Source organism: Heloderma suspectum, chromosome 2 (assembly GCF_057233095.1).
Source record: "Heloderma suspectum isolate Gila_16-S chromosome 2, 16-S_ref, whole genome shotgun sequence".
In the NCBI taxonomy this organism is placed as follows: Eukaryota; Metazoa; Chordata; class Lepidosauria; order Squamata; family Helodermatidae; genus Heloderma; species Heloderma suspectum.
In genome coordinates, this window is record NC_139459.1 from 214,619,772 (window position 1) to 214,632,574 (window position 12,803).

General features: G+C 48.9%; 1 protein-coding gene across 3 annotated transcripts; it reads left to right on the forward strand.

Moving 5' to 3' along the window:
* Positions 1-1,323: 1,323 nt before the first annotated feature.
* On the forward strand, positions 1,324-8,014 carry CANT1 (calcium activated nucleotidase 1). 3 transcript variants are annotated; one of them, XM_084837738.1, is made up of 4 exons: positions 1,324-1,403; positions 5,067-5,724; positions 6,824-7,027; positions 7,466-8,014. In XM_084837738.1, exons 2-4 carry the CDS (start codon positions 5,088-5,090, stop codon positions 7,834-7,836), a joined length of 1,212 nt encoding a protein of 403 aa, XP_084693864.1. In that variant the 5' UTR covers positions 1,324-1,403; positions 5,067-5,087; the 3' UTR covers positions 7,837-8,014. The 3 variants fall into 3 exon arrangements, with proteins under 3 accessions (XP_084693864.1, XP_084693863.1, XP_084693865.1); XM_084837737.1 differs by lacking the exon at positions 1,324-1,403 and adding an exon at positions 3,792-3,969; XM_084837739.1 differs by lacking the exon at positions 1,324-1,403 and adding an exon at positions 3,792-3,885.
* The last annotated feature ends 4,789 nt before the right edge of the window (positions 8,015-12,803 follow it).

The window sequence follows — 12,803 nt, forward strand, 5'->3', positions numbered from 1 at the left end:
CCCCCCATGAATGTAAGCATTTTTGTGTGATAATTCTCCACCGGTTGTGAGGGCATCAAACCCAATTTGATTATTACTGAACATGTTTGTGGTATCACTTGGACAAATCCTTTAGACTTCTATTTTTTCGCAATGTTACCATTGCCAGATGTCTATTTTCTTAATCAGAAGACCCCCAGTTGGACACAATACATTATCACTGAGCCAAGAGCTCCAGCTCATCTCCTTTTCATTCTAATTTGCTCTAAGGATGCAAATCTTAGGACGGTGATCTTCAGTATTTTTCAGGAAGCAGACACTTTGGCAAAAACTTTTCAACGTGAGCGCCTTAACAGCTATATTTTCAGTGGCTTATGCATGGCAGGATTCTCAGCTACCTTCTTCAAACATATTTTTGAAACAAACAAATCAGAGCAGCAAGTTCTGAGGATTTTCTTTTTAGGAGCTGAGTCTGCGAGGGTAGCGGAGTGTGGTTTTGCATGTGGTTGGGGGAACCGAGCATGCCTTGATCCTGCGTAATGCTTTCAGCTATAAAATGCAACGTAATTTACATCACGGGGTAGAGGTAAGGGTGAGCATGAAGGGGAGCGACACTGTATAGCATTGGCAGTAGTTAAACCTTCGTCGCATCCCTTGAATGAGCGGGGAAGAAAAACGAAGGGCGGCTGACCGATGATGAGACACGGCTGCTTCTAAGGAATTTCACTTTTCCATTCTCTTAAAAAAAAAAAAAACCCTACCGAGGCAGACCCAGGACAAGATCGCAGTTTCTTATCAGCTGACAATGAGATTATGTTCACTAACAGCACAGTAAGAGAATTACAGTGCAGGCTGCTCATGTATTAATCTCCTTTCCCCAAAGACAAAGCTCAGAACAAAGCAAAAGCACATCTGACGCGCTGCAAGTCGTCTACTTGCAGCAAAGCTAGAATACTCGCCCCTCTCGCTGCTCTAACTCCCGCCTTCGCCGCCAGTAATCTGCGCCCCGCCCCCGTCCTTCCCTACCACACCAATCAGAAGGAGAATGGGAGGACAGACCGGCACGGCAGCCAGTCGGAGTGGAAGGCTGAGGAAAGCCCTAGACGACAATGGACAAAGGAGAGAAGGAAGAGGAAGGTCCCATATTTTCTCGCGGCTTAGCTTTGGCGTGATGGTGGGCCAATGCCCGCCAGCCTTGGTTTCGTGCGCAATGAGTTATGGGAAATGTAGTCCCTCCCGCGCTTTCCTGTGAACGGGAGAAGGCGTGCGTTCTCCGCTCGGCCGCGGAGGTTGTCGGGACTTGTAGTCATTTCCTAGGCGAGGTGCATGCTGGGTCCTGTAGTCGCTCCGGAGGGAGGGAGGGCGTGCTGCGGAAGGTCCTTCCCTCCCTCCGGTTGTTCCCGGCGCGGGGAGGAGCCTGATCGGTGAGTGGTTAGCGGGGGGAGGGGTAAGGGGGAGGGCAGGACACCTGGGTTCTCGGGGAAAGCGCTGGCGGGAGGGGGGCGTTTGCTTTCTTCCTTCTCCACCCTCCCTGCCCCGTTGGCCCCAGTTCTCCCCGGCGCGATCCCGTTTATCTGGATTTCGGCGGGGCTCCGCCTGTCGCCGGAGTGCCCCGTTCTCCTGGCGACTCCTTCGGCGCGCCTTCCGTGCCACATACCGGGGGTGATCAGGAGAGCCCCGTCCGGTGCGGGCACAACGACCTCCTTCCCTTGCAGGCCGAAGGCGATGCTGGGCTGGGGAGGTGCAAGTGGCCGCGGCTGTCGCCTTTTTCTTCTCGTTCCTCCGCCCTGAAAAATCCAGGCGGCACTGAAAAGATTGTGCCATCTTTTTCAGACGGAAGCAGCAGCAGAAGAAAAAGCCATACTTCGTTTGTACAGGGCAGCCTTCCCCAAGCAGGTGTGTTGGACTGCAGCTCCCATCACCCACAGCCAGCATGATGAGTGGCTGTAGCCCAACACACCTGGAGGGAGCCAGGGTGGGGAAGGCTGGTCTAGGACCACCCTTCTAAATGTATGTCGATGCTTCTGCCTCATATATCTGACTGTAACACCCCCTGCTCAAAGTGGCAAGAATACTTCTCCCAGCTCCTGCCAGCCCCCTGCATAAGAAGAGCCCTGCTGGATCAGACCAGAGGTCCATCTCCTCCAGCATTCTGGTCATGCAGTGGCCAGCCAACTGCCTGTAGGAAGCCCTCAAGAAGGTTGTGAGTGCAACAGCACCCTCCTGCCCATGTTCCCCAGCAACTGGTGTACATAGGCATATTGCCTCTGATACTGGAGGTAGCATATAGCCATCATGATTAGTAGCCATTGATATCTTTATCCTCCATGAATTTGTCTAATCCCCTTTTAAAGCCATCCAAATTGGTGGCCACCACCACATTTTGTGGTAACAAATTCCATAGTTTAACTATGTGCTTGTGAAGAAGTACTTCTGTCTGTCCTGCAACTCTAGTATGCAGCTTCATGGGATGACCTCTGGTGTCTAGGTGGCCTTCCTGGGCATTTATGCTCACGCAACATTTGCAATGCTGTAAAATTCCCCCTGAGCATTGTGTAAAACATGATTGTAGAAAGGCATTTGCCTTGGCACAAGGATGTTGCTGCTGCCTCTGCACATCTTGCTCCAGCAGAGGCATGTCTCTGTGCTCTCCTTTTTCCAATTTGTTGCTTTTATTCACTCCTCCACTACAAAATGGTGATGTCTATACTGAGCTTCTCTCACCTTTTTTATGACTTCCTTCACTCCTCTACTCCCTTTCTTCATTTGTTATAAAACTTTACATCCTGGTCAATATTATGACAAGACTTGGTGGGATCATGTTTCGATGATACTCCATGGGTACACGAAGCAGTGGAAGCTAACGATGGGTGATAATTTAGTTTTTGATCAGAATTTATCAAAATTTGCACATTTCTTCATGTTCAGGACAGAAACAACCTGGGATTTTTAAAATAATAAATGTGGCAGAAACTGAAAACCAGATTTTTCCATCCAGGCCCAGGGCTTTGATTGGTTAACTCTTTGGAGACTAGGTTTGAATCCCTGTGCATTCAATACTGCTCTGCCAAAATGTTCTTCCACATTATTTTAAATCATTCTCATCCAATTTGATAGAAAAGAAATTACTTTTGAAAAAAATGTTTAAGAAGAACATTTCAAATAAATTCTCATGGTTGGGGTTTGGGGTTCTTCTGCTTAACTTATTTACGAGGTGGCTGAGGAGCCCCGTAGGTCTTTAATGCTCTGATACCAGCACATCAGCTGCACTGGCTGAGAGTCATTGATGCAGCCATGTTTCCAGTTCTTCCTAAGCCCCAGCAACTGAGTGCTCTCACCTGAGGCTGGCAGACCCCTTGGGCACTGAGGCTGTGGAACAGTTGGTGGAAATTTAACCACCTGTGTTCCAGTATCCAGAATAGTAGCACCCATGCTGGGATGTGAATGTAAAATCATCCATGTGCACGCTGGATGTTGTACAAATAGTCCCGTCCCTCCCAACACACACATTCTGGAGCTATGATGATTCTGAATCTAGGACAGGTTTTCCAGTGAGTTTGATAATAGACTCTGTAATGTAGTAGAGTCTATTATCAAATTCACTGGAAAACTGAGAGTAGTACTGGGACAGCTATCACTGTGTGAGTTATGGGGATTCTGGGATTTGCAGAATCTGAGACACGTTATGCCACATACGCTATGTGAGAAGAACAGGAAGGAAGGTCTGTTGTGTCTTTAATGAGAACTGGTTGGGCAAGTCAACGATCTTTGACCTGGGGACATTTCCTGGCTAAGTTTCCTGGATCCTATTTGGGGAGGAGCTGAGCTCTGCCACCTGTTGCAGTCTGTAGGTGCAGCTGGTCCCTAGAACTGCCAGCAAGATATGAATCAGGAACAGCAAAACAGGTCTGGAAGGACCGGGACTTTGGTATAATTCCTGTTCAGAATGATATACGGAGCCAATCTTCTGGGATGGGAGAGTCCTTATTGGTGGGTGAAGGCATGACTCCTGAGTTCTCAGAAGCCTCATGGTGGACGGCTTTGATTACAACCTTGGAGGACCCTAGCTGACAGGGAGAGGGGAGTTGGAGGCGGCTGGGACCAAGGACTTGTGGGTTATGTTCCTAAACTTGGAAGGGAGGGTGACCTCGGCACACTCAGCTTTATGTTCTGCCCTGACTTTCTTCCTGCATCAGTGTGCCTCTTTGTTTGGACTGCAGCTTTTCTTTAATTGGTTAATTAGTGACACTTTGATTGGTGTGGGCCTCTATTAATTGTTGAGGACAAATTCTGGGAGCTAAGCGCACACTTGTGTGTTTGTTTTATGGATATTTTGGTTCTGGTGTCTAGTTTTAAAGATGCCGTTCCTTCTATAACAATGAGTGGTAGAGTTTGTGTATTGAGAAGACAGCAAGGCAAGAGTCTTGGACTTTGATTGGGGATTGCTGGGTTCAAATCCCTGCTCAGACACAAAGCTTATTGAATGACCTTGGGCCAGTCACTGTCTAACCTTCCTCACAGGGTTGTCTGACAATAAAAAAGGAGGGGGACATTTATGCTGCCCTGGGCTCCTTGGGGGAAGAGCAATATAAAACAAATATAGTAGTAGTTGATCATAAGCTATTTTACATTTCCTACAGTATCTCAGAAAGGTGCCTTTTATGAAAGTGTTGATAATGTGATTAATTTAGCAATTAATGAGTTAAAGGGGAGATGATCCATCAGCTAAAAATGCTTTAATCAGTTGTCCTGCTTTCTGTGCATCAGTTTCTCTTGTGCAATGTCCTCCAGCTCCAGCAAGGAGCCTCCTAACAGACTGCTCAGGAGGGCCACAGTATGGGCCTGCTCCCTTGCCTGTTCCATTGCAAAAGTTCCTAGACCAACTCTCCGGCTTCCCTTCCCCCCTCCCCGCTGCTGCAGCACCCTCCCCTTCTTCATCCCTTGCACTTTTCCTTCTCTCACAGGCAAGTACCACAACGTTTCACGCTATCTCGCTCTCTTCTTTCCCCCACCCACCCCACGGCCATTATGTGTCAGCCTTCTGCATGCCTTCTGTGTCCCTGTTGACCCTGTTCTTTCCTTCCCAGGTTCCCGGGAGCCTCAGGCTCATGCCCGTCCCAGCCCGCCCACGCCTGCAATGGGACGATTCTCTGAATCCCTTGCGGATTAGCGTGGGCAGCCTCCCCGTGCTGGCGTCCATGACCAAAGCCGCCGATCCCCGCTTCCGCCTGCGCTGGAAGGCCATTGTGGCGACCTCCCTGACCCTGGTCCTTGTGCTGCTTCTCCTCTGCTTCCAGCGTTCTCCCTCGGCCAGCAGGCCCATTCCCCCCAATGCGCACACCTGGAGGCTCAGTGTGCTGCCCAGTGAGCGCTACAATGACACCTACCCCCTGTCGCCACCGCAGCGGATCCCGGAAGGTGTGCGCTACCGCATTGGACTCATTGCTGACCTCGACACGAACTCCAAGGGTCCCAGTGAGCACACCTGGTTCAGCTACCTGAAGAAGGGTTACCTGACTCTGTCAGCCAGTGGGGACCATGTCTCTGTCGCATGGGATACCCAGGACCATATGCTGGAGTCACACTTGGCCGAGAAGGGACGTGGCATGGAGCTCTCTGAACTGGTGGTCTTCAACGGCAAGCTCTATGCTGTGGACGACCGCACTGGCGTGGTCTACCAGATTGATGGCACCAAGGTGGTTCCTTGGGTGATCCTCTCTGATGGGGATGGCACCATCGGCAAGGGTGAGCTCATCGTGAAGTCACGTCCAGGTTTGGAGTTGGAGAATTCCCTAACTTCCACATCATCCCCCAACTTCCTGATGCCCCAAATGTAGCTATGCTCCCCCACCCCAAGATCTTTTGGCACTCTCAGAATTACCACGCCTTCTGTCATGTATGGCTGGCCCACAGTCATAGATCATAGAATCATAGGGTTGGAAGGGGCCTACAAGACCATCGAGTCCAACCCCCTGCTCAGTGCAGGAAGCCTGATTCCCAGGCAATCTCCCATCCAAGTACTAACCAGGGCTGACCCTGCTTAGCTTCCGAGAGCAGATGAGATCAGGCACATCCAGCCCTTTGCTCATCCCTGTACAATATTCTCCAGATGATGTTAAACTATTTTCTAGACTCAACGGCTTACCTTCTTTGCTACCAGTGGGCTGAGGAGTAAGAGAAAAAAGTAAAATTATTTAGCATTTTTAAACTCTGCCTTTTGGCCTTAAAAGGGACCCCAGGGCAACTTCCAAATTAAACACACACACACAAATACACAATAAAATTAGCAACAGTGTAATCAACCCATCTGAAAACAAAAGTCAAGAGCACAAAATAAATTAAAACAACAGCAAGCATAAAAATAGGTCAGTTTAAAGTGGTAGGAGGAGAAAAATTCAGAGCAGATTGAAAGCATGGCAAAATCAGAACCTCTTCGCCACCCTACTGAAACTCAAATGAGAGGGAGGCAACCAAACAATTCTAGAGAGAGAGTTCCAAGAATTGGGGTGCTGCAACTGAAAAGGCCCTGCCCCACTTCTCAGCCAGCCATACCTCAGAAGGCAGTGGGATGCAGAGCAAGGCCTCGCATGAAGAACACAGCAGGGATTGGAGGAAAGGGCAAGTTCATATAGGAGGATGCAGTTCTTCAAGTAACATGCAGAAATGCAGCTCAGTCATGCTTGGAACAGAGTCCTGGGAAGTGAACTCTGCACACCGCTCTCCTCCTTATGAGGGAATGGTGGTAGCTTTTTCCATATAGCCCTGGTGTGTGGCTTAGCCTGCAATGGTCTGCTCCGTGGGCAGTTAATGTCTTCTGCCTTAACCTGTCTCCTGTTTTCCTCAGGCTTCAAGGCAGAGTGGCTGGCAGTGAAGGACGAGCATCTTTATGTGGGAGGCCTGGGCAAGGAATGGACGACAACCACGGGGGAGGTGCTCAACCAGAACCCTGAATGGGTGAAAGTCATTGGCTACAAAGGCGATGTGGCTCATGAGAACTGGGTGGCCAATTATGACGCGCTCCGGGCAGCAGCCGGGATTACTCTCCCAGGTGCGCAATGGATGGGTGCTTGGGCTGGAATAGTTGGCACTGAAGCAACGCACTTGCATCCATGTACTTCGTGTCATTCTGCTGCTGTGTTTTTTCTGAGAATTTGAGGCTTTATTTTTCAGGGCCAGACTGGTCACGGACCAAAAGGAAGGCAGGGAGGATGTGGAATTTGGGGAAGCGGGATAAGGATGTCCTTAGAGGGGGAAGGTTCGGGAATAAGGGTCTCCTCTTTATTCTGCTGTACGCTATGATTTGCCAAGATGGCTGCCTACAGTGGTTCTACTCACCATCCTTTCCCGGGACCTTGATGTGGTCACGTCCCAGTCTGCGGCAAACGTTGTCCATTCCCTCCCGTTGGAGGTGCGCCTGCTGGGGCATCATCGCCTTTGTCTCTTGCGCCATGCCTGCTGATGTCCGCTTTTCTTCCATCCCTCCCAGGTTACCTGATCCACGAGTCCGCCTCCTGGAGTGAGAGGCTGCAGCGCTGGTTCTTTCTGCCCCGCCGTGCCAGCCACGGGCGCTACAACGAGCAGGACGACGAACACCGTGGCACCAACCTGCTCCTTCGTTCCACACCTGACTTTGCCGATATCACTGTGAGCCGTGTCGGCGATATCGTCCCCACCCACGGCTTCTCCTCCTTCAAGTTTGTCCCTGACACTGATGACCAGATAATTGTGGCGCTGAAATCCGAGGAAGATGCTGGACATGTGGCAACCTACATCACCGCCTTCACACTGGACGGGCGTTGCCTGCTGCCTGAAACCCGTATCGGTTCCATCAAATATGAGGGCATTGAGTTTATATAACTGATAGAATGGATGCTTTGAGACAAGGCAGCTGAACTGGGGCGGGTGGGCCAGGGGCCAGAGGAGTCCTGCCCTGGGCATCTTCCTCTAACTCTGGCTCAGCTACAGAGCATGATGGGACTGTGAAGGGCTGGTCATGGCGTAGTTTTCATCTCTATAAATCAACTTTGCTGCTGCAGTTGTGGCCTGTTTCTGTGCTGACCTCTAGCGGTGCAGGGTGTGCAGTGCCCCTGCAGTTTTTCTTTCTCTGCTTCATTGGAACTGGCCTGGTTTCTAGCCAACTCCCTGCTTTACTCAGCTAGTCTGGTGATTTGGCAGAACATACATGAGGAGGAATGGTCTTGATCTTCTCCCCACTTCACTCCCCCTCCTTTAACATATGACGTGATTCACATGTGCCTTTGCTGTGAAGGGGAGGTCTTCACACCTGGTTTTCCAGCAAGGTTATTATCCAGTCATTTAGAGGTCTTTCTTGGCCCTGCCCACCCCATCCCGCAGTAGTGTTGATCTTGACTGGGTGAATTCTTCTTTTGGGTGGGACATCGCAGGTGGGACCTGGGCTTCTGGGCTTGGAATGTGCCAGATGAAAGCAAGAGGGGACAGCAGCACAGCTCAGAGATTTGTGAGCTGGGAGCAAAAGGGTGCTATGGGTCTGGAGCAAAAGGGTGATCTGCTGGCAGCCCCCTTGTGACAGAGGCAAAGGGATTGCTCCAGTGAGGTGCTGTGTGCCATTCCTAACCTTGAGATAGTTCAGACTCCACGTGGGTATGAACCTGAAAGGACGTATCATAAGCCATACTTCAGGGTCAAATCGGTGGCCTGAGTATTTCAGCTGCAATAAGAGGTTCTACTTTATTCCAGCTGCAGGGTTTTTGAGCATCGGGTGTTCCTCGTCCTTCCTGTGTGATAGGATGGAGCACATGAGTCTGGTTCAGCCCCACCCCCTTTTCTTGAACATTTCCCTGAACATTTACAGCAGCCCTTGCACTGTGTGTATTTCTCACAATAAATTATCAATAGCTTTTTCGAGTCCAAGAGCCTGTGATGATTTTGCTTATCCGAAAGCACCTAACAAATTGTTCCAATGATTTGTTGCTTTGACCATAGATCAGAACAGAAAATACACATGTGTGGCACCTGCTTTCCAGCAGATAGGCTTTTGTACATGAATTAAAGAAATATGAGTCTTATGAAACAACTTGTGGGAATTTAGACTTCGGGATCCCCAAAGAAGGCAAACAACCTTTTGTTTACACCATAAAGTATACCAGCGGTAGCTCCCCAGATGTTTTGGCGTACAACTCCCATGATCCCTCACCACTGGCTATGTTGGCTAGGGCTGATGGGAGTTGTAGGCCAAAGCATTTGGAGGGCTACAAGTTGCCCACCCAGGATATATGTGATTGAAACCTGTGCTGTTTTTCTGTGTGTACTTATGAACGGATACCAAGTCTTGCCCTATATCAACTCAGACCATTAATATAGCTCCGTATTGCCTGTGCTGGCTGGTGGGGTCCCTCCAGGGTTTTAGGTGGGGCTCTTTCCCAGCAATACCTGGATATGCCAGGGATTGTTCCTGGGACGTTCTGCGTGCAAAGCGGGTGCTCTAGCACAGATCTACAGCTTCTTTTTCCCAGTGCAGAAATGTGTTCTGGCCCACAGAATAACTCTGGCACTATTTTAGTGGGGCTTGCTCAAATCAGATGTTCCCAAAGGACTCCCTACCACGCGACTGTCTGTTTGTATTGGAAACCAGGACATGGCTTCCAAATAGTGGGCGAGGTTCAGAAAGGTCAGTCGCTAGATGGCAGCACTTGTTTTCTGCAGAGCCAGAACTTAAAGAGCTCCTTCCATCTCCCCTGGAAGGACCAGCTCAGTCTATGCCAGTGAGGTATAGCATTTCCATCAAACGTATCGAATCAATGTGTGTCTTAGCTTTTGCTGTTAAGTACCCACAAAATTCAGGTCACAATGTAAGTGCAAGGCATACAGAATAAAAATTAAGTGAGTTTGGCGCATATGTTAAAATCAAAATTTGATAAATGCCCCCCATTTTGTATAGAGAACATTGTCACATACGTTAAATAGAACATCTGGCTGCTTTTTGCTGCTGATCAGCGTTAGCTAAATCGGCAAAAGGGCCCACTGCAAAACAATCTATGGACTATTACCGAGAAGCTCATCCATGATAGCCTTTATTTGTATTTACATTTGTATTTTCTTGGCCTTATCCTAGCACCTTATCTAATATGAATTATAGGTAAGGGCCACATGGCAGGAGCAAAAGGATCCTGGTGGCAGTATGTGCGTCCTCTACCGTCAATAGGAGTCGCCCTCATGTGAGTGAAAAGCAATGGGAAATCTGGATAAATGCAGATGCCTTCTTGACCCCTTAAGTCACCACCCTAGTCAAACAATCCATGAGGTAATCTACAGATTGGCCAAACTGAAGCCTTGGCAGGAATTGTTCTCCAATCCTGAAGCTTAAAGTAAATCAGTAGGTGAAAGCACCACTTGGGCTTCCTTCGTGACCTCTCTTCATTTGAGACCTTCCATTTGTTTGTCCCATGGACCTCTGGCTTTTGTCATGCTGAATCAGCCAGCCCAAGGAAGGCTTCTGTTCATTTCCCAGAACCAAGCTACTGAACCCATCCTGGGTATTTCCAAAGTTGTTGCTTCCTTTGGGCTGTTTGCCTGAACTCTGTAACTTCCCTCAAGTCCAAACACCGAAGAGACTGAACCTAACACACTCAGACACTGTCTCTTATGGCTCTAAGATCTAGGGTTCGCCTGGCAAGCTGCCCTTTCCCTGTGATCTACCCCTAGCACTACCTCTCTCTCCCTCTGGGGCCAAACCCCCGTTTCCTGGACCAGAGCTTTTCCTCACCTCACTTCCACCACCTTGCTGCCTTGTATACCCAGATAGAACATCACACCTTGTGAAACTTTCATTGTTGCATTTAGGTTTACTGCCCAAACCTGCTGGGAGTGCAGCCAACTTCCTGCCACCCCTGAGAGTCCTCTGCATTGCATATGTGACCATAACATTGGGGCCACAGACCCAGAAAGTCAGTGCCTTGCAGTGGAAAGTAAGCAGTGTGACTGTTAAGGTATGTTGTCTTTAAGCTCAGTGGTTTGCCCTACCAGTGGCTAAGCAAACAGCCAAGAGCATTCTGCTAAGGTTTTGCACAGGACTGGCCCTAGGATAAATAGTGCCCCGGGCGAGGAGTGCTTTTGGTGCCCCCCACATCAGATTTGCAGGGCACCAAGAGGATTTATGGGGCCTGGTGAAGGTGTGATGTCCATTGAGAATGACCTTGCTCAAAACCTTGATCTCTCAGCCACTGTGCTACAGTTTGCACAAGGCAAAGTTAGAAAGGCCACATTCTGAGCAGTGGCAGCGCGCCGTGCAACACAGCAGAACTAGCACAGGTTTCACTTACATATTTTTTGTTTCGTAGCAGTTCCCATCTGTTGGTGAGCATTCTTTATTTTAGAATAACCATTATTTAAAGGAAAGTTATAAATAAAAAAGGTATCCAGCTGACCTTTTATAGCTCACGGCTTTATTTTATTATCATTTATATAGTACTTATAGTGTTTACAGTACTTTAAGTGCTCAGTGATGTTGCCTCAAGCTAAAGCTTTGTTCCTCTGTTTTTTACCTAGTGCAAATGACATCAAAGTGGACATTGGATAAAGAAATACTTTCAAGCTAATTGAGGGAAGATCATTTTTGTAGCTAGTACCCAGACAACCTGTAGGACCTTTAAAAAAAGGTTAGACACTTGCTTTTTGCCACCCTAGCTCACTGCAGACAGTGCATTCGAAAACACAGCCACTGAGCTCAGCTTGGCACCCCCCTCAGCACGATGTCCTGTGCGACCACTAGCTCACCCACCCCTAAGGCTGGCCCTGGTTTTGCAGGACCTTGAGCAGAGCATGTCCAACACTTAGCTAGCTTACCTCTGTGACCTCCTTTCCCTCAGTTCCCTTGCCTCTCTAGCCATGTTTGTTTTTTCCCCCTTGGGTTAGTTAACTATCCAGGAGAGGCGTTGCTATTATTTATTTGCTACATTCATGTCCCACCTTTCCTCCAAGGAACCCAAAGTAGCTTATGTGATCCTCCTCCTCTCCATTTTATCCTCCCAACAACCCTGTGAGGTAGGCTAGGCTGAGAGTCAGTGACTGGCCCAAAGTCACCCGGTGAGCTTCATGGCTGAGTGGGGATTTGAACCTGGTGTCCCCAGTCCTTGTCCAGCACTCTAACCGCTACACCACACTGGCTTCACTGTCCCCCATTCCAAATTCTGTGTTTGAACAATCTTCTGCACCTGGTGGGGTTCAGAGTTTCCTAGTAATGTCTCGGCCTGCTATCAGCCCCCCATCATTGCTGATAGCAGGCTTGGTCTGCCTGGAAACAAAGGTCACTTCACACACCAGAGTTTTCCGGCCCATGCAGGTTGCCCCAAATTCATGGGTGGTGAATGGGTATCCAGAAGCCCTGAGAAGCCAAGGTAGCCACTGCCCACTCTTGAGTTTCCAAGTGACTGGGACCAACCAGGAAGTGAAGCTCTTCCCATAACTCTTCCTAGGAAACAGGTAAATATACCCACCCTGGTTTTCTCTTTCCTTCCTTCCTTCCTTCCTTCCTTTATTCTGTTATTGCTCAAAATATATCCAATCTTGCATGGCCCACCCTGAGCCACTGAATCTCATGGTATCCCATTGCGCTTAAGCCTCCAAGTACTACCTTGCTTTTTCCCTAGCCCCATCTCCACTCCTTATTTGGTGAACCATAACTCTCTCTGCCTCCGTTTTCTCTTGCTTTGTAAATATTATTAGGAATCCATTGCTGGGGGTGATATACTAATCAATGCTTTCTTTCTGTGTACACATCTGTGGTCCAATAAATCTTGAATGTTTCAAACTGAGCTTTTCATCTTTGTTAATGACCTAATTACCCC

Bases quoted from the DNA above. Each gene is read 5' to 3' on its own strand.
- CANT1 (XM_084837737.1), top strand. The intron at 5,725-6,823 runs GTGAGCTCATCG...TGTTTTCCTCAG, and splicing joins GGATGGCACCATCGGCAAGG to GCTTCAAGGCAGAGTGGCTG. The intron at 7,028-7,465 runs GTGCGCAATGGA...CATCCCTCCCAG, and splicing joins AGCCGGGATTACTCTCCCAG to GTTACCTGATCCACGAGTCC.